Source organism: Crocodylus porosus, unplaced genomic scaffold (genome assembly GCF_001723895.1).
Source record: "Crocodylus porosus isolate Cpor-Errol unplaced genomic scaffold, CroPor_comp1, whole genome shotgun sequence".
Taxonomy (NCBI): domain Eukaryota; kingdom Metazoa; phylum Chordata; order Crocodylia; family Crocodylidae; genus Crocodylus; species Crocodylus porosus.
Window position 1 is genome coordinate 53,716,897 of NW_017728909.1, and position 20,333 is coordinate 53,737,229.

Consider the following 20,333-nt stretch of genomic DNA (forward strand, 5'->3'; position numbering starts at 1 on the left):
AGCCCGTGGCGCTGCCATGGTAACGGGCGCAAAGCCCCCGTGAGGGCGGTGCGCTACCCGCGTTCTGCGCTGCGCCCGGTCGGGGTTGTGCAGGGGGCGTGTTGTGTGACGTCATGCCTTGCCGCGGGGTGTCTGTGCTCCGGGTGGCGGCCGGGCTCGGGGGGAGGAAGAAACTCCATGAACGTGGCTCTTTCTGCCCAACAATCTTCATGCGACTGTGCTTCCTAAATCCCTCCGCTACAGTGATCCCCGAGGAGGGCTTCCTCGGCTGCCGTGGTCGGACATGGGGCATGGGGGAGGGGTGTGGCATCACGTAGAAACAACGTGTATTTTTCTCCAGTTAAAGAGACACTGAAGGCTTCCTACTAGCAGTGGCCTAGGGCTGTATTAGTTTAAGACTGAAGCGAAGACAACTAGAAGTTCCTTGGAGCCAGTTAAAAACAAGGGGCAGGGCTGTGACATAAGGGCATCAGGACAGCAGAAGGGCAGAGGAAGGGCTGGCTTGATTGGTGGTGCGTCCTCCTGCTATCGGCAGCAGTCCCCTCAAGGATGCACTCTACCTTGGCTCACTGATGGATCTTGAGGTGATTTAAGAGTCCAAACCTGGAGTCACAGACCGATCTGGTCTTTCTGCAGTGGGGTAGGCCAGGATCTCTACTTTCCTTCCTCCACTTTTCTCTGCTTCAGGGGTGAAATGCTTTACCTTCAAACTAGCAGCCGGTTGGCTGAGGCTGTGCCATGGTTGGAGCTGGTCAGCAACCAGCTCCCCCCAAGTTTTGAGTCAACATTTGTTTTCCTGGGGTATGTGTTGAGTGTGTCCTGGTAGTGTTTTCTCTGGCCGCCATGAGATTTCAGGCTGTTTTTAAGCTGGGGGTAGAACACTTGTTTTGGGAGTTGAAAATCAGGCATCCACATACAGTATCCAGTCCAACAAAGTTGGTGCTTGAGGATCACAACTTAATGCTGGTAACACTGGCTTCAGCAAGGATGCTGGCATTTGTGCAGTGATCTTTTAATTTGACATGAAGGGTTTTTGGGAGGCATCACTGGTAATTCCTTTCCAGGTTCTTCATATGACAATGGTAGGTCACCCACATTTCACAACTGTAGAAGCAAACGAGGATGAACACTGCATTGCAGGCCTGGGTGTCTTTCTGGAGATTGTCATGAGTAAAAACATGCTGAAACAATTTCCCAAGGGAGGCACTTGCACACCAGATCCTGTGCTGGATCGCCTCATCAATGTTCGCTCTCTGAGAGAGTTGGCTACCAAGGTAGGGGAAGTGTTCGACTACCTCCAGGGTCTTTCCTTCTATGGTAATTTCTGGTGTAAGGATGGTGTATTCATTGGCAAATTGAAGGTCAAGGACAGCTGTTTTGAGTACTTTGGTCTTTGATTGAATATGTCCCAGATAGAAGAGTCCTGTACCTGTTTGGTATTCAGTGTTGATTCCAAAAGGAAGGTGGTCCTTAATGAGAACCAAGATGACTGTTAGAAAAATAGAGAACAGAGCTGGGGCCATGACACATCCTTGCTTGACCCCAGTGGACAAATGAAGCTGTCTCCCATCCACCAGATAGAACAGGTTGCAGTTATCTGATCTTCGTGTACTTTTCTGGACATACAAATCTGGCCGGTAATTTCCACAAGACTTTGTGATGGATGAAATCGGAAACCTTATTGAGGTCAGTGAAGGCCATGTACAAGTCTGGATGTTGTTCCCAACACTTTTCTTGAACCTGGCAGGCAACAAAGATCATGTCACTTGCCCCACAGGATGGTCTGACACCACACGGAGATTCTGGCAAGATTTCTTCTATAAGAGGTAGAAGACAGTTCAGGAGGATGTGTACAAGGATTTTCCCTACTGTGAAAAGGATGGCAATATCTCAGTAGTTCCCACACACAGACTTACCTCCTTTCTTGAAAATAGTTATGATGTTGACATTCCTCAGGCTCCCAAGAGTCTCTTTTGTTGTTCCAAATGAATAGAATAAATTTGTGGACTCTTGGTTCCAGTTCCTTGTCACCAGCCTTGCACATTTCAGCAGGTATGCCATGTCCAGTGGCCTTGTTCTTGGTTTCCTTGATGGTGGAACATCAAGACCATTAAAAAGAAAAGAGGATCATTAACACCTGTGAAATAGAGTGTTTAGAAGGGATCAGGAATGAGCCCTGAGATCAACTGAGTTCCTCAGCACTGCCTGGCTATAAATGCTGCTGACACTGCCAGATAGTTGGTTTTATATTTTAGGTGGACCAGAAATCAAAACAGGATACAAGCGCCCCATCCCCGAACCTGTTCCTCCCTGATCCATCCCTGTCTTCTGAACAAATAAGGTTTAGAAATCTAAACATGCCAGAGACTGCTGTTTTGCATCAGTGGTCAGATGGAAAAGTTTCATTTCCCACCTGCAGTCTGAGACTCCTGAGGTGGTCTGGTTAGCTAGGTGAACTTGACCAACAGTTTAACCAGAAGCATTAAAATAACCTACATGTTCTGTCTTCAAAAAGATTTCCATTTTCTGATTTTGACTGCATCTTGCAAGACCTGATATCTGTCCTAGTGCTTTAGCAAACTATGTCATTTTTCAAAGTACTGCCGCTCATAGTAACATAAATTACTTATTGGTAAATCTGCTTCCCCTAATAGCCAAAAATACAAGGATTAGTAAAACATAGTAAGAAGGCCTTGGTTCCTGTAACCTAATTTGACACCAAATTGAAGAGATGGTAGGAAGAATGAAAAACCTCTTTTTTGTGGGTAAATCTGGAGGATGTAACCCTGTTTTCTGTAATCAAAAGCCTGGATTTTTTAGTAATGATAACACTTAGTGTTTTGATAGAAATGTGCTGCAACATACAACACCACTTCAAAGCTTTCAAAGTACAGAAAATAAATTGAAAAAAGACTGCCTCTGACCATTATTAACAAAGAAGTAATAAGTGACAAAATTATTTCTTTATTGTTATTACAACAAAGAAAAGCAGTGGAATGGTGGCTGAGCCACAATTAGAATAACTAGAAAGGGGTAGCTGCTAAGACTCCCCAATAACTTAGAAAACCTGGGAGGATTGGATGTTACCCAGCAGAACCGAGTGAGTAGAACCAAAGGACTTTGTGCTGAGTATAAAAATAGGCAGTACTGGAACGTGCTTATTTTGAAATGAAGGAACATATAGCTTAATACAAGGCAAGATGATGTTGGAATATGTTTATTTAAAAAGCAGGCACATGGGTAATCCATATTTAGTTTTGCATGCATGGCCTATGTATAACTGAACTACATGATAAGAAATTAAAATGGGTAAATGCCTGATTTGGGTAAGAACATTGGAATTAGCATATCCTTGTGTTGTTCTCCACTGTTAGTAGTTTTTAATCGTTATCTGTAAGTGATTTAATGTTCAGACATAGCAACTGAGAGCTGTTTTGGTAACAAGCTCACAACTTCTTCTTCATACTTATGGACAAGATATTGTCCTGGCCACAACTTGCCCATTTGCACAACTTTTGAGAATAGTTTTTCCAGTGACACGTTTCCCCTTTTCAAAATGTTTGTGGATGTTTTTTTGTGACATTTTGGGCAGCTGGTTTATTGCATGTATCAACATGAGACCTCTTTCACACATCTCTTGGTAAAAAATAGTAGCATAAGAAGTGAAGGTATATATGCATGCTGTTCACCAGCTTATCATCTGCATTGGCTCCACTGTTCCAACTCAGATTGGCATTACCTTCAGTTCTATGGCTAGAAATAGAGATCACCAAATGAAGTGGATCAGCTGTGCCAGTATGGGTCCCAGTACAGCCAATCTCCTTATTGGTAGACCTGTGTGAAGCAACTAGTCCCTAGTTCAAAACACTATCCCGAATAGATTCAGCTGCTGCCAAATCGGCCAAATCTCTGAGTTGGATAGGCCCCATCCCCCACCTGCTCTCCTAGCCCCATCAATGGCTGCACTGCTGGGCCCCAGCTTCCTGCTTTAAAAATAAAAATAAAAATCCCTGAACTCACCAGCTCCTGCCAGGTGTGTGTGTGATCCCTGCTGCTCCCCACTGCCCTGCACTGTGTGGGGGGGCTCTGTCATGAGCCACCTCACCCCCATGGCTGCCCTGCCTGGCCCCAGCTCCCAGCTCTTTTAAAAAAAAAAAAAAAGGAAAAAAAAAAGCTCCAAACTTACTAGCTCCTGCTAGATGTGGGGGCAATCCCCACTGCCCCGCACTGCATGGGGGCTCTGCCATGAGCCCCCAGAAGCCCGGAGGCCACTGCAGGAGCCAGTTAGTGTGGGAGGAGGTCGGTCAGGGAGCACTCAGAGGGGCTGGGGGAGCAGGCAGGGAATGGGGCCTTGTGGGGTTCCCCCATGGTCCCCTCCCCCCTCCTCCAGCCCTGCCCTGCCCTGGCCCCTGCTTACCAGCACAAAGTCCAGGTCCAGCTCCCTGCAGCAGCAAGTAGGGAATGCCTTAATTTCTGAAGCTCTGAATCTTTTCTGAATTGATTCGGAGAGCTTGAAATTGATTCAGACCTTCTTACTGGTCTCCTGATCAGATTCCTGATTTGGAAATTCAGTTACCAAATCGGGCCACATCGCCTCTGAATCAGATCAGTACCTGAAGCTTTGCACAGCCCTACTTATTGGGCAAAACACACATCACCCATTGTTCCTCCTGTTGATCTTGTGGGACAGCAGCTGATGCTCTCACAGGGCTTCCCCAGAGCACATCTCTGTAATAGGGGAAAGATGGGGAGGCACTCCCAGGGCTTGAGGGGCCTGATCCCATGCAGGATTAGGCCCCCACAGATCCCCAGAGCACCTGCCTGGGGCAACTGGGAAGTGCAGGCAGCTATAGGCTGCTAGGCTGTTCTACCACAAAGCAAATAGATGTACATGACTAAATAGTGGCAGCTTTTTCAGGGCCACATGTTTGGCCATTTGTGGTACAACAAGGGGCATGGATGTCAGTTTGCTTTACCTTTGTGCTGCTATAAAAGTTTTTATGTTGCAGCACAAAGGTGGTGTATGTTCACACCTGAAGAGTCTGAGGGAGCAGTAGGTGGAAATACGGGAAGTGCCTTTACAGTTGAGGTTCCTTTGGGAAACTTAAAACTGTCTGAAGCTTTTTTCTGATTATGTATTAGGAATTGTCTCCTTACTGTAGAACAGTATTGCTTAACCATCAGCTTACAGGGTTTTGTTGTCTGGCCCATGGGGCTCCAGAGCCACACCAATTAGCACTGCCACTGCTGCCCTGGGGCCAACTTCTTGGACCTGTAGGGAGCCCCAGGGTCTGGGTGATGTTGTCCCATGTGCCAGATCACAATGATATTGAGTCAGGCTGGTGCACAGGGTTGGACTATGGACAGAGCCAGCACACAGGTTTATGCTGATGCTTTGGATTACACCCGTGTGTTAATGCCACACACCAAATCTGTTCTGGATCAGCCCCGTGGATTGACCATATGTGTGGGATCCAGCCTGCAGACCGGTCCCATACCACTCATCCATAGTGCATGGCTAGAGAGTTGGGTACCGCCACTCTAGAGCCCTGGCAATACCCTTGTACACAGGCTTTAAACAAGGAGTAGGAGGTCAGTCTGTGTTTGGACTGCAGAGATTTTGGGGAAGGTTAGAAAGGCAGCTGCTAATGTGCAGTGGGAAGAAGCCAGCTGAGGGAATGAGGCTGAGATTTGGAGACATGGAAGATTGAGCAGCCATAGGATACCAGCCTGTTTCCTGGAAGTTAAGGAATGGAGGCTATGGTTAGACTGGTTGGTCAAAAGGACAATTTTTCTTGAATTTATATAATTTTTTACTACTATATATTGGGATTGGTTTCCTATGTGCTCTTACATGGCATTTCAGGAGTATGTGCCATTTTAGGGTGTCAAGCTTATTTTATGTACCAAAACCAGACCACTCCAACACATCTCTAAGTGTAAATAATAATAATAATAATAATAATGTAATGATTTGATAGTAATCCAAGGTGTGCTGTTGGGTATAGAAACAGGTGTGCCTTAACTGCGTTCAACCCATGGGCCATTAGATTTGGGTGTACTGTCACCGGTGTTGGATGTAGCGTCTTATTTTACAATGTGTTCAGCTCACAGTGACCTAGTCCGTTATGTGTCATTGAAGATAACTGTCAATTCTTGCTACTGTCTGCCTGAAGAAATGGTAGAGAGAGAAATTATCCATATTTAACATTATGCCTGTAGTATTATTCCTAGCATGTGCATTCAGGCTGTCTATGATCATTGCAGCATCAGGCAGAGCAGCTGTTGTCTCTAGATCTCCATCAACATTTATGTAATCTTCCTGTTTGACACAGGACTTGCTGGACTGCAGCAACATGTTTTTGGAAAGTCTGGAAAACTCAGGTAAGCGGAGGTAGCTGCCATGAAAAGAGGCAGTTTGTTCTCTGTTGGTTTCTGTCTTCATGGCCCCACTTCTGTAAGTCCTCATATTTAAGACAGGTGTTGTCTACTTCTGAACTAACTGTTTTGAAGGTTGATGGGAGAAAATGGAGAATTAGCAGAGTAAAATCTCCCATAGCCCCTTCTTGCATGCATGTTTTTATATTAGGAATTTGTTAAGTACCTCAAAAGACAAATGGTTGCTGGGTCATTAAGGCTAGGCGCAGACATTCAAAAAGCCTGATGCAAATTCAATGTAAGTTATGTGGTTTTCTGTAAATGGTGTAATTTAGTTCAGTAGTGAACAGAACACACATTCGCCCGTTGGTGTGTGGGTGGCAGAGGGAGGAGGAGGGGAAGGGAATCTTAGATTGTGTTCTGCCATTTTTAAACTAGTCTTTGTGTGCCAAACTTATGTTCTGTTATGGACGTGGATCAGTTTCCGACCACTTATACCAGTAAAAGTACAATGTTTGTACCTGGCCCATGTTCATGAAGTTTTTTTATGATCTGAAAAGTAACCAGTAGCTAAAAGCAGCCTGTGCAGAAGCTGGGCGGTTGTCAGCAATAAGAAAACCCTTTGCTTTCCTCAACTATGTGTCTAGTTTCAAAATACTTTAGTCCATCCATCTTGAAATATATGGTCAGTGTTAAGTTTGTGTAGTAGACAGTATTTTCTGAGGTGGGATTTGTCAATGACTTGCCTATCCTGTGCGTTAAGCTCACTGCATGACAGCATTATGAGCAATATGATTTGAAAATGTACCATTTGCCTTTTATTTGTAATAATTTTGTAACTGCTGGTGGAACCGGTAACATTTGGCCAAAGCAGTGCAGGCCAACATTTCCAGCAGGTGTGCAACAAATTAGACATATTTCCCCCCTGAGTGCCACTCCAATTCCCTTCCCTGCCTGATCTGCTACCCTGTTTTATGCCTTGCCCAGTCTGATACTCTGTTTTCTACTTCCTGTCTTGTGCTCTCAGTCCGACTGGTTGCTCTGCTTTCTACTGTGTCCTCCACTGCTGCCTTTCCTCTCTCTGGTCTGCTTTGTACCACACACAGAGGCTGCCTGTGCCATTTGTGGCAGGTGTTCTGCAGGTTGATTACTCCTGCTTTAAGTTAAGTTAAAGAAGAGATTTATGATTATCTATGTGATATTGAATGGGGTATGCACATAATGATGTTATCCTTATATGCTGGAGACTGGGGATAAAACTGGTTTCAGGAGAGGATAAAAGAGTGTTTTTTGGTGTGTGTGTTAGATGGAAAAACTGTATTCCCTTTAAGCTGGAGAGTGGATTAGATACCAGGGCTGCACGTTAGGTTATGGATGTGACTGGAATGCTGGGAATCAAGTGAAGTGCAGACATGATGTGCATCACACAAAGACCCTAACCTGTATGATTCTCTGATATCCAGCACACTGCTGTCAGTAAGCTGAGGGTTCTTGATATCCAAAAATATTTTTTTCACATTTATAGGGTAGAAAAATCAGAATTTCCTTCACCTTGGAATTTCCTATGCTTAAGGACTTTGTTTTTCCCCCAGATGTGAAAGGCACAGTATAATTATTTTTTCAACTACTAAGTGGTAGGGAAATAATAGCATAATAGTAAAACTCTGTTCTCAGTCTCAGATGGTATTCACAAATCTGAAATAGCTGGGTATTTCCACAGCACTGAAAGAGTTAACAGTGTTGACATATGCAGTGTTATGATTGGACTTCATCATTAACACCTCATTGTTATGCACAGGGAGAATTCACAACTCCCAGACAGTTTTTCAGCTGTCTGCCTGCAGTCTCATTAAGTGAGACTGCTGGATCTTGTTGAAGAGGTTTTCTTCACAAATGCAGGAGTGTGCTAAAAAGGACCCTCAGGCAGTTCCAAGGAGCTCCTTCTCAAAACCTCTCTACCAAACTGAAGTCAAGGTTAGAATGACTCCTCTGCTTGCAGTGGAATTCACCTCTTTCTAGATATTGTTTATTCAGCTCTGTTACAGATGGTATAGTCCTGATGTTCATAAAAAGACCGTTTTTGCAAACTGTATCAGATGTGGGATATTTATCAGGATTTTCCCTGGGGATGAGGAAATACCCTGAACCTTTTCAAGATGCTTCAGATAGCACCCCTGGATCACAGCTACACTGCATGCATGTTAAATGGGGAGTAAACACATGGCCCTTACTCTTTCCCTCTACAGATACATGAGCTGTTGTGGTAAAGGTTTACGATGTGGTATGGAGGCCATTTCCATGCTAAAAAATTGGCAGCACCCACCTATGAAAATAGAAAGATGATAAGGTTAACTGTTAAATAAATAAGCTCATGTTCTGTAGATGCTATATGGCTAACAAGGTAACTTCATGGTTTAGCCATTACTGAGCAAGTTTAGCTCTAGTCCATCTGTTGTTGAACTCTCTCAGGAAAATGCTTTATATTGTGGTCTGTATTATACTAGGCTGCAGTTAAGCATTTTTCTTTCTCACCCATTTTGAAGTCACTTGTTGACGAACAGTTAGAAAATAGCAGTATACGTGACACCAATACAAACCGTATTGATGTCACGTATACTGCTATTTTCTAACTGTTCGTCAACAAGTGACTAATCTGTCTCTCCTTTGCAAGAACATTTCATATAGACCACAAAACGACACCAAGTACAAACTGTATTGGTGTCGTTTTGTGGTCTATATGAAATGTTCTTGCAAAGGAGAGACAGATTAGGATGTGGACTCATGACAGCTCTTTAACAACTTTACTGATTCAGTGCTGAAATGCATGTATGACTCCTTGTTCCCTGCATGTGATTTAAAACTACAGTTTGGCTCCATATTTCTTTGCACTGCAGTATTTACTTGCTAATTGGGGTGACAAATATCTCTTGTAGTGCTTCAAAGAAAACATGACTTTGTTTTTGTTTGGGTATGCATTTCAGTTACCTCTGTATTTCCACACCCTTTTTTTCCCCACTAAGGTTTCCCCATCAGATGGCTCTAGGTTTCCTCTTAAATAGGTGGTAGTAGTGCTACTGAGTTCAAGCTGGTGAAGGATTTTAAGATTAGTGGATACTCTCTGCATTGCTCAAAGAAAAAATAATTAAAGGTAGTAAATCCTCGAGCTTAATAGTTATAGATACTAAAGCCCCTGGGTTAATCTTGTATCTCAAATGCAACAGACTGGAGCTCTTAATCACTGAAGTAGGGTTTACTTTTGTGATCACATCAGCAGGTATCTGACAACCTGATAACTGATACAGGGACAGTATGTACATACAGCACATTGGAGTCTCCTCTGGGGAAGCTTGTGATTGCACTCTGCCTGGGAAGCAAGTGGGGAATGGACACAAAAGTCACTTTCTCGGTTGAATTGCAGCTTCACTTTTGGAACATGGAGATCAGGAAAAGAAGAGACCTAACCCCATTCCTGGGGTATCAGCCCCTGGCTATTCAAGTGAAGAACGGAAAGATACAGAGGGCAAAACAAAAGGGATTGTGGAATTTTCTCAATTGTCAACAGTAGCAGTGACTTCCTTAGGGGGGTGGTGGAGAGGAAGGAGGTGAAATCTAATTGGGGAAGTAGAGATACAGTGTAGGGTCAACCCAGAGAAGGACAGGAAAGCAAAAGGAAACAGGGAAAATGTCCCAGGGAGATGTGATGGGGTCGAGAGGGAAAAGAAAATAGCAGGGACTCCGAGTTCGGAAAGAGATGAAGAGATGGAGAATTGGAGAGAAACATTTGGACTGAGACATTTGGATAGGGAAGACAGCAGAGGAAAATGGGAGCAAGAGGGAAGAAACAGCACAGAGTAGGAAAGAGCAACAGGGATAGAGAGGGAAGTACAATAAGAAAGCTGAAGATGTAGACCATGATTTGAGAGTTTCCATACATGAGTTGAAAGTTTCCATACAAGAGTAAGACTTGACAGAATAAGAGGCTTAGAGAGAAGCTGTTCTATATGCATTGCCGTCTCCTGGGTTCTGATGCCATAGATGGAGATAGGGCTCATCCATAAATTGCAAAGGAGGCCTGAGATGTAAAGCCTGTAACAAGCTGATTGCCAAGTGACCACTTGCTTTGCTTGTTCTGGATCATCCTGATATAAGATGACAAGGTTTGGCCTCTGTGGTAAAACCTAGGAGCCCCTAATACCATTGGCAAGCCACATGAACTCAAGAGATCTTAGTCTAACAATGCAGAGGACAGGGCAACCAAACTGACTGGCGTGTTTGCAGGTTTTTGCCTTAAGTGTCTAAATTTATTGTAGAAATCTAGTTGGATAGCAAGTTGGTTACCCCATGCAAAAAAATAAATACATAGACGGGTTTGTTTTTGAGTATCTGGTATGACTGTTCTGTGGGTATGAGCAGACATTCATGCATCCCTGTGCAATTTACACTGGGTTTGTATCCTGATGTAAACCAGACTGGGATGAGGAACAGACAGATGTGGAGCTCTTCCAGGTAGAAGGTATAGTACTTTGTCATCGGTTGGTGAAGAGCAGTCGTAGCCTGTCTACATTTCTTAAATAACTACCCTAGGATGGAAACAGACAGAGAAAGAATAAACTGGTGCAACTTACCATATTTACTCAAATCTAAGATGAGGGTGTGTTCCCCCCCCACCATCAGCATAGGGGAGAAAAAAGGCCCTCATCTTAGATTTGCATACAAAGCAGAGGGGGAGGGGCAGGTGACTAGAGCAGTTCTGACCCTGGCCTTGTGCCCAGGTCAGGCCTGAGAGCCACAGCCAGGATCATCTCGTGGGGGAGGGGTGAATTGGGGTGACCACCCAAGGCCCTGCACTTTGGGGGGCCCCGCAGTCAGTGCTGTATAGGCCCTGCCACTGCCACCATGCACTGCTGCTACTGAGACCTGCCAGCTCTGCCTCCACTGCCAAGCACTGCTGGCTCTGGCCACTTGCCACCCCTTTGCCCCCGCAACCCCTCTGGGCCCCACACAGGCTGATATGCCTTTGGCCCTGCTCACCCTCAGGTGGCCAGCAAGGATTGTGCTTCCACATGCCATGTTCTGGGAGGGAATGGAGCCCGAGCAGCATCTGATAGTATGGGGAGAGGGGATCTGGGGTTCGGAGGGGTACTGGTAGGGGAGGAGCAGGAAGACTGCAAGGGGAAGAAGTTGGGAGGGAAAAGAGCAAGGGGGCCAACTGGCCTCCCCAGCCACCTGACTCCCTCAGCCACTACTTTCCCTGCTGTAGTGGGGGGAGGAGAGGGGGCAGACCCTCCAATAACTAGATTCTATACCTGGAAAATTATAACAATTGTATACATTTTCCATATGTAGAATCTAATTCTTGGGGGGTTGTCTTAAATTCAGGCTTGACTTAGATTTGTGTAAATACCATATATCAGTAGAGTTTTAGCTCTAGGAATTTTCATTGTCCACTACAGTCTTATATCAGTATATTATTGCTTACACCAGTGTAAACATTTTGTCTGTCCAAACCCTGTATCTTGCTGTCCCTGTGTATACAATGGGAATAATACTTTCCTGTCTCTCAGGGGTGTTGTGAGCCTTATTTCATTAAAATGTGTGATATTCTTTCTTGGGTGATATAGAAAGCAAAGGCACTATTTGGCATTATGTTTTTCACCACACCTTGACGAAAGGGGTCAACTACACTAGTAAGTAACCTTTAACAGATCTCTGCTCTGAGCTTAGAGATTTAAAAGTATTATTTCTTTTCTTAAAAGGTAGCTTACTTACTAGCACATTTCCAATGACTTTTAGTCCTAGTTAGCATAAATAACAAAACATGCAAGAGAGAGTTGGCTGAAGTCAGTATAAATCTAAAATATGAAGCCTTTTAAAAATATATATGTATAGTACATGCTGAGTGATGCAGTAGCAAATATTGCTTCCTATTGGCTGAATGTGCCATCCATCACATGGCCTGTCAGACTACAGGCTCAGGTCTCTTTGCTAGAGCAGATGAGCAGATGTGCTTGGTGTGGAGGGACTGCTTCATTTCTCAATGGAAACAAACATCACATTTAGCTTCTTACTTCTCTTTTCATGTATAATATTTTCAGTATCTGTGGATGAAATGTTTGTAGGAATGGATGGAAGGTCAGTAATTTGATACATTTTAACAGAGTAGATCAGTGTACTTGAATGCATGCTTTAAATGTTGTAGTTTTAGTATTTGTGCTGCATGCAAATAGATTTGGTCACAGTTCAGAAGGTCATGACAGGATTATTCTTTTCAGTTTTCAAATGTGTATGATTCACATAGAAATGAATATTTCTAAGACACAAAGTATAACCTCTTTCAAATGATTTTATCTGTAAGACTAACATGATCTAAAAAAGCATATTACTTAGTGATCTGTCTCGTGCTTGATTACATTTTAATGCTTTTCTCACTTTCTCATTCCCTATGTGTTGAAACAGAATTATAAATAAAATAGCAGGAGAGTGTGAAACCTACTCCAAGAAACACAAAAGTGTTAAAATATTCTACTTCTATACAGTGAATATTATTGAAACCTAGTTTCACTATTGCAGAAAGTATTAAAGTGATTACATTGTTTCTGGGTATTTATTTCTTATTGCCTTTTAATGCACCTGTCTCTGTACACAACATAAAGGGCAAGCAGGAAAGATCTTAGGAAAGAGAGGGTGATTTCTAAAGTCAAGCTTTATAAAAGTGAAAATAGCTAAATTGAATTATTTGCATCATAAAGGCACTAATAAAATGTGGATCAGATATGGTGATGATGATCACAGCTGTACATTTAGGGCAAGAGAGACATGGTGCTTTGCTTAAGCTTGTATTAAAAGATCTGTGAACCAGTTACTGATAAATACTACAATATGTTTTCAATCAGATAGTTTATTTGCTGATCTCATCTGGCAGGTTCCAAGTCAATTAGTGTCTCCTTAGCAGTTTCACTTTTCTGTGATCACTAGAATATTTTGACTGAAAGAAACTAATTGAGCTTTCACACAAACTTCATAATAGTGATGATTAATGAATCAAGGCACCAAAGTGAGCAGTAGTTTTTCTTTTGACTTTAGGGAAGCAGGATGAGTTCCTTTCCAGGGTAAAAGTGGCCTTAGTTTCCTTTTTAAATTAAAAAGAAAGTTCCACTTTGTTACTTTTAAGGTCTGGTCTGGCTCTAAAATCTTTGGTGAGGCACAGTCTATTAAAGTCAGTGGGAGTTAGGCCTAAATTGGTACTACAGAAACAGGCCCTGAATGTCAGTAATTTATAAGAGCTATTTTAATCTGAAAAACATGTCTCATTACCTGTTCAAGGCACAGCATAATTAGAATGGCACAATTTGCTTCCTCTTTAAAGTATCATATTTTAGATGTGTTTAGATGACATCTAAAGACAACTTCAAGATTTGTTTCATTAGAAAGATTCCATGAACTCTGATTTTTTTTCTGATTCAGATCTTATTTAACACTGAGCTTATACCACTGTAACTGCATTAACTTCAGCGAAGCTACTTGTGATTGGTGTCAGTAAGTGTAGAATCAGATACGCAATTGCTGTATCATCCACTAACAAACTACTTTTTCTTTTATGTATAACTGTGTTTGATTTACCCATGACTCGGATGCAGTTTTCTAGTAAAATAACTTCCAGTGCAAGTTATTAAAACTACTGCATAGTGGGTGCATCTACATGAGATGCTAACTGCAGTTGCCTGATTAGCTCTACAGTGAAGTCTCAGTGTCTACACATGTGGCTCTGTTAGACCTCAGTAAACTAATAGTGATTAATCCTTCCAGTGCCTTGCATGAAGGCTAAATTAATTTCATTTGGGCTTCTGAATTACTTAGAGTGGTAAATTCAACGTATAACATGGACACACACCATTAATTAAGACCTGGAGTGGCTGTTTTCAAATCTGGTATTCTAAAGAAAAGGCCAAAACTTTTTAAGACACACAATATATATTACCCAGAAGCTGAGGCTTATTGTTTCAAATGGATAAAAATGTGGCCATATATTTAGAAGTTCAGGTAATGTAGTATTATATTTTTAAAAAGAAAACTGTTATAAATGAGTGGCACTTCCAGCCACTCCTTACTGAATTTTTTTTTAGTTTCTAGGCTCACACAGTCCTGTCAGCCCATAGCAGAGTTTTGTCAGGAACAGGGGTAGTTAGGCTCTGAATCTTAAATTTATGGTTTCACTACAAAGAATATTGTTATATGATTTTGAATTTACTTGTATTTTCACTTCCACTGGAAATCTGCCCCATGATATTATGAGGCTGACTTCCTTGCACAATTGTATTTGAATTCTTCAGATTGCCTTTTGAATTCAAATGCTGCCTACCTGACAGTGGTAGAGTTTTGGAGAGCCACACATACTCTGCTCAGGTCAACATTCATAAAGTGCCCATTCAAAACTCTGACTGTGTCTCTGGATTATAGGTTTACAGTAAACAGCAAAAGTGCTCCTACCCCATATGTTTACAGTCCAAGCAGATTCTACCACTGATTTAATCCTGTATATAAAAATCACCTTTTCTTGACTCTGTTCCCTCCCTAGATGTCTATGGAAAATAGATGAACTTTAAAAAGTTCAGAAACTGGAAAGTATGTTGAAAGCAGCTGTCTTTTTACATCAGGGTGACTGCAGCACAGCTATAGTCATTAAAAGCAAGTGTTGCACAACAATGTACAGTAAAGGAAGGGGGCAGAGGTAGCAAAGCCCAAACCATTCAAGGCACAAAAAGCAAAAGCAAACCATGACTCTAGCTAGTACCAGTTACCAGCACAGGCATTGCTTTGTCTCCATATGAAACTGCTGGAGAATATTCGGACCCAGTTTTTGATTGTGAATGGTCTCTTCAGACTATGTATGTTATGACAGCCTTGCCAAAACTGAGCTTCAGCTACCCCTTATGAAAGCCCCAATCTTTCAGAAGTCTCAGCATATGCACAGAACAGGAGGAGAGACGCAGCAGAATCCTGTGTGACAAATGCATCTCTTGGGTGAATGAGTAATTCTGTATAATCACCCTTTGGACCTTCCTGTAGAAGAAGGAGCACTACACTACTTCCAGATACTTCTGTGGACTCTTGCCAGGGGCTTACACACGTCAGCAACACCTCATAGTTAACTGTATCACAGGCAGCTGGCAGATCTAATGAAATCAGCATAAGCTTGTGCTTGTTCATATCTAGGAGGAGTTCATCAACCATCAGTACGCTAGTGCCATCAGTACACTATCCCATGCAGACTGACTAAGGTCAAGGCAAACTGGGGACTGCAGGCATTACCATATTTGCTTCATCACTATTTTTGTCAAATAGGTTTCTCATTAAAAGGAGAGGGATAGGCCACGAACAGATGTTCATTTCTAGCACTAAGAATTTATCTGAAATTCTCACAGGTAGAAAAATAGCCCAGGAGCTGGAGCGTACATGTATTCCAGGCCCCTGGCTGGAGAACTGTGCAGGCGAGCTGTCCAGCTAGGAGGCACTAATGAGGTGCTCCCTGGCCCCGCCTGCCTGGGATGGGAGCAAGCTGTCAATTGGCTTCCCTTTTAAATCACCTTGGCATTTAATGCCATGGGATCAGGAACCAGGATCAGAAGAGCCTGCCTGCCTTGGATTCTGGCCCTGCTGGCTTTTGAAATCACTACCCCTGCTTCCCAGCTGGGTAGCATGGGCAGCAAGGGGAAGTTGGCAAGAGTGGAACTGGGTTTGGGGAGGCTCTCTTCCAGCCGAGTTCCCAACCCTGTCATCACTGTCCCCCACGCTCACCTGGCAGTCCCTGAGTTTGGGCGAGAGGTGCAGAACAGCAGGAGAAAGCCCCTGCATCTTCCCCAAACTTGGGACTGGGAAGGCAAGAAGCAGGCAACTTTGCCCCATTGCTCTCTTCCTTTCTCAGATTAGACTGGGAGTGATGGGGAAGCACACATCGTTCATTCTTGCAAGGAATATCCTCCAGGGCAATACCTGGAACATTATTCTCCTGGAGGGGGAATGTTTCCCTGAGAGAAACAGAAGCACTTGTAATTTCTATTGGGAAAGTGGTATTTCTCCCACTAGAAATGTAATGTCTGTATGTGACTATACTGTACTGGAAGCTAAGATGGGACAACTAAGCAGCAAATAAAGAAGAAGCTGTGCACTGTGATGCTATGGATCCTCTGTGGAGGTGTCTACACGCTACATTAATGTGCATTCGCATGCCTACACATTTTCTAATGTGACTTAGCTATTTGCACATAAATTTGATACCTGCTTTAGGTATCAAAGTTAGGTGTGAATAGCCTAAAATTGCCGTTTTTAAGGTGCATTAAGGGTGCATATGTGTAGACATGTGCCCTTAATGTGTCTTAAATTAGGCTAATGAGCATTAAATGCACATGTGTAGCCATGCTCTGTTAGTATGTGGCATACAATATGTCATGATATGCACTAAAACTCAAGTGCCTTTACTGCTATGTCTGCCCCCTGCCTTCTGCGTTTGCTAGGAGACTCATGGTGCTGATGGGTTTTGTCTTACGGAGCCTGCCTGAGCTGCTTTCCCGAGTTACTCATGAGGGTCTGAATATTTCATTGGCTCTGCATGTTCATTTATTTTTGGGTGTTTTCCTGCAGAGATAAGAATCATGCCATTTCTACACGAGGAATGTAGTTGCAATTTCCTGTGTTTTTCAGGAAACTTGAAGGAGTCAAATTGCACTTGTCATAAGCTTTCAACCTGAAATCATCAGCTGTGAGGAGTCTGGCTGATAGTCCCTTTTAGCTGGGGGTCATAACATAAGAATGGTCTTTATCTGATTTGTCCGTATCCAGCCTGTCCTCTTAAATGGAAGGATTTTATATATGTTAGTCTTCCTCAGAGGAACAAATACCTACCATCCCTGGCCATCATTTAAAATTGTTTGGGATGGAACAATTCAATTTAGGGAGATGTTGAAATTTTACGTGACCATCATAAAAACCTCAACTTGGTAACTGAGTGAACTGAATTTTGCAAGTTGGTACTGAAGGCTGCTTGTACACACCAGGGAGGTTTAATTCTCCCTAAATTGAAGCAGTGGGTTTTTAAAAACACCGCTTCAATTTAGGGAGAACTAAACCAAAGTAAACCCCTGTGGTGTGTACACAAGGGTCGGGCCCGATTCTTACTTGCCTATCCGGCAGTGTGGTGGGGAGGGGAGTGTGGGGTGAGCTGCTAGTGGGCTGAGCGGTCCCTGAGCTGTGGAGGGGCTGGTGCTTCTCTATGCAGCAGTGGTTGCACCTCCAGGCAGCTCCCACCCGCAGGCACCTAGCCTGGGTGGTCTGGGGGGGGGGGGTACTGCAGCCACGGAGGGAAGCACCAGCCCCCCACCTGCAGCCGTGAAGGGAAGCATTGGGCCCCTGCGCAGCTCAGGCAGGCTCTGGGAAGAAAAAAAAGAAAAAAAGATCAGGCTCACTGCTTTTTTTTTTTTTTTTTCCTTTTTTTTCTTCAGTGGAGTCTGCCCGCACAAGCTGCCCACATGGCCCCTGAGTTGCACAGGGCCCGGTGCTTCCCTCTGTGGCTGTTGCTCTTTGTTAGGTAGCAAGCTGAAACACCTTGGATGTGTTTTATTTTGCTGTGTCCCCAAGCGCAATACGCCACTGACAGTATAAAGCGCAGCGCCTTTAAAGCGCAATACACTGCCAACAGTGTAAACAGCAATGATGTTAAAGTGGTGCAAAAGGGCATTTAAGCCACTTTAAAGGCCAATTTTGTGACATGTATAAAGGCCTGAAGTGTTTTTCTCACCCGAGATTTAAGTCTGAGAGTCTCAAGTCATTGAAGATTGTATAAACTTCCAAATTGAAATTTCATAGAAATTGGGGCTGGAAGGGACCTAAAGATCATCATGTCCAGCCCCCTGCCCAGGAAAGTCAGCTCGGGTCAAAGGATCCCAGGAAGATAAGTATCCAAACGTTTCTTGAATGAGTCCAGAGTAGGTGCCTGCACCACTTCTGGAGGGAGTCTATTCCAGGCCTTGGGGGCTCTGACAGTAAAGAAGTTTTTCCTTATACAGCCTAAAATGGTTTTGGAGGAGTTTATGACTGTTAGTCCTTGTTATCCCTTGGGGTGCTCTGGTGAACAGGCATTCCCCCAGATCCTGATGCACACCCGTTATGAACTTATAGGCAGTCACCAGGTCCCCCCTGAGCCTGTGCTTTTCCAGGCTGAAGAGTCCCATGGCTCTCAGCCTCTCTTCATAAGGCCTCTCTTACACAGTAGTGCGTTGTGAACTTTTAATGTTATATTCAGTAAAGTTATCGTATTATAAATAGTTATTACTTGAAGTAAATATTGGTAATCAGTAATCACAGTTACTTTGGCCTGCCACAAGATACAATGTCTTGCAGTAGATGCTAGTAAAGAAAAATAATTAGGTCAAATCCCGAAGCTTGCCTTCCTATCGCTTAAACAACTGTAGTAGGAGGTTTGTCTGAGCAATGACTGACTAAAAAGAAAGGAAAGAGGTGAGGGTATGGCCCATTGCAGTTATTTAGAAAAGTTGAAGTATGCTTTGTTTATACTGCTTTTGGTGTAAGGCCAGATTTTGATCAGCCATTTTATACATGCAAAAAACATGCCAGTCCTTGTTCAGCTCTTCAGGAGTGTGCTACAGTAACAGTCCTTGTACTCTCTGTGTTCTGGAAAGTAGGTCAGAGATTGGCTGTTTCTATTTCTTCCCTGTGGAGCAACATGCAAAACTAACGAGTTGGGTAGAACTGTGCGTAGTGCATTACTGTCAAGGGATCTGACCAAACTTTTGTTAATTCTCTATAGGAACAGGAATAATTTTACCCACTGCTGAAGTACAGTCACCTCTGATGTGCAGTGTGTATTGCTTATGAGACATTGAAACATTAACCTACAGTTTAGAACAGGAAGTGAAGAATAAGGGGCCAAATCCTGCTGACATTTGAAAGTGTGTAACATTGCACTGGTGTGCCTGAGAGTAGATGTTGGTTAACTGTGTCTCATTAAGGCAATCAGGTGGATTTAAGTAGGAAAGCGGGTAATTACACCTGTGAGGGTCAGTCTTTTGTGGCAGGAGCGACCCAAATTAGCCCTGTACCTTGCTCAAGTGCCACTCCAGTCCCCTTCTACCCCATCTGCTGTTCTGCTTTCTGCTCCCTGCCCCTGCCACGTTCCCCCCACACGAGCTGTTAGGTTGGCCATCCCTTATCTACATTGAGCTGTTTCAGAATTTAGGACCTGTTAAGGCTCTCTCAGCTCTAGTTACAGTCACAGTCTTAGAGTAGTGGAAGCCTAGCTGGCTTTTGTACTTCTTGTTTATTCCAGTTCCTCCGAAGGATGGCTGAGGTAGTGTTGCCCCAGCAGTTGAGGCAAAGAGCACATTGTGCAGTGGTTTGTTTCAAAGCTGCTCATTAGTCCTTGCCGTCAGGACCAAAGTGACAGGCTGAAATACAAGGGCATCTTTACATGCGCTCTGGGGTGGCAGGTTAGGGAGGGTGCTCTCAGGAGCCACTTTAATTAAAGTACCCACACCATCTTGTGCATTCTTGGGTATTCAGCATCCCATGCTTTAGAATAGCAGTGGGGGCGCTTTAGCTAAAGCTCATTCAACAAACTTTAATTAAAGCACCCCCACTGCTATTTTGAAGCATGGGGATGCTGAATAAATGTGCTGCTGAGGCTGCTGGACAGTGCTAGTTAGTATGTTCCAGCAGACTCTATTAGAACGTGTCATTGAAGGTGTCGAGCACATGATAGGTGCCCCAAGAGTCCACTCCAGTTTGATCAATTTTGCCTTCTGGGTTTGGGAGGCTTGGCAGGGAACACAATGGGTCTATTCCTGGCAGCATGGAGCATAGATTTCATAGACATTAGGGCTGGAAGGGACCTCGGGAGATCATTGAGTCCAGCCCCCTGCCCAAAGGGCAGGAAGTCAGCTGGG

The 20,333-nt window shown here is 43.6% G+C and overlaps 1 protein-coding gene across 1 annotated transcript in view; it reads left to right on the forward strand.

The window, feature by feature from the left end:
• Positions 1-1,079: 1,079 nt before the first annotated feature.
• The window catches only part of ATP6AP1L (ATPase H+ transporting accessory protein 1 like), a 33,012-nt gene continuing 13,758 nt past the window's right edge, over positions 1,080-20,333 (forward strand). Inside the window, exons 1-2 of the mRNA XM_019531711.1 lie at positions 1,080-1,274; positions 6,296-6,384. Of these exons, the coding sequence (XP_019387256.1) occupies positions 1,080-1,274; positions 6,296-6,384 (284 nt within the window). The remainder of the gene's footprint in view (positions 1,275-6,295; positions 6,385-20,333) is intronic.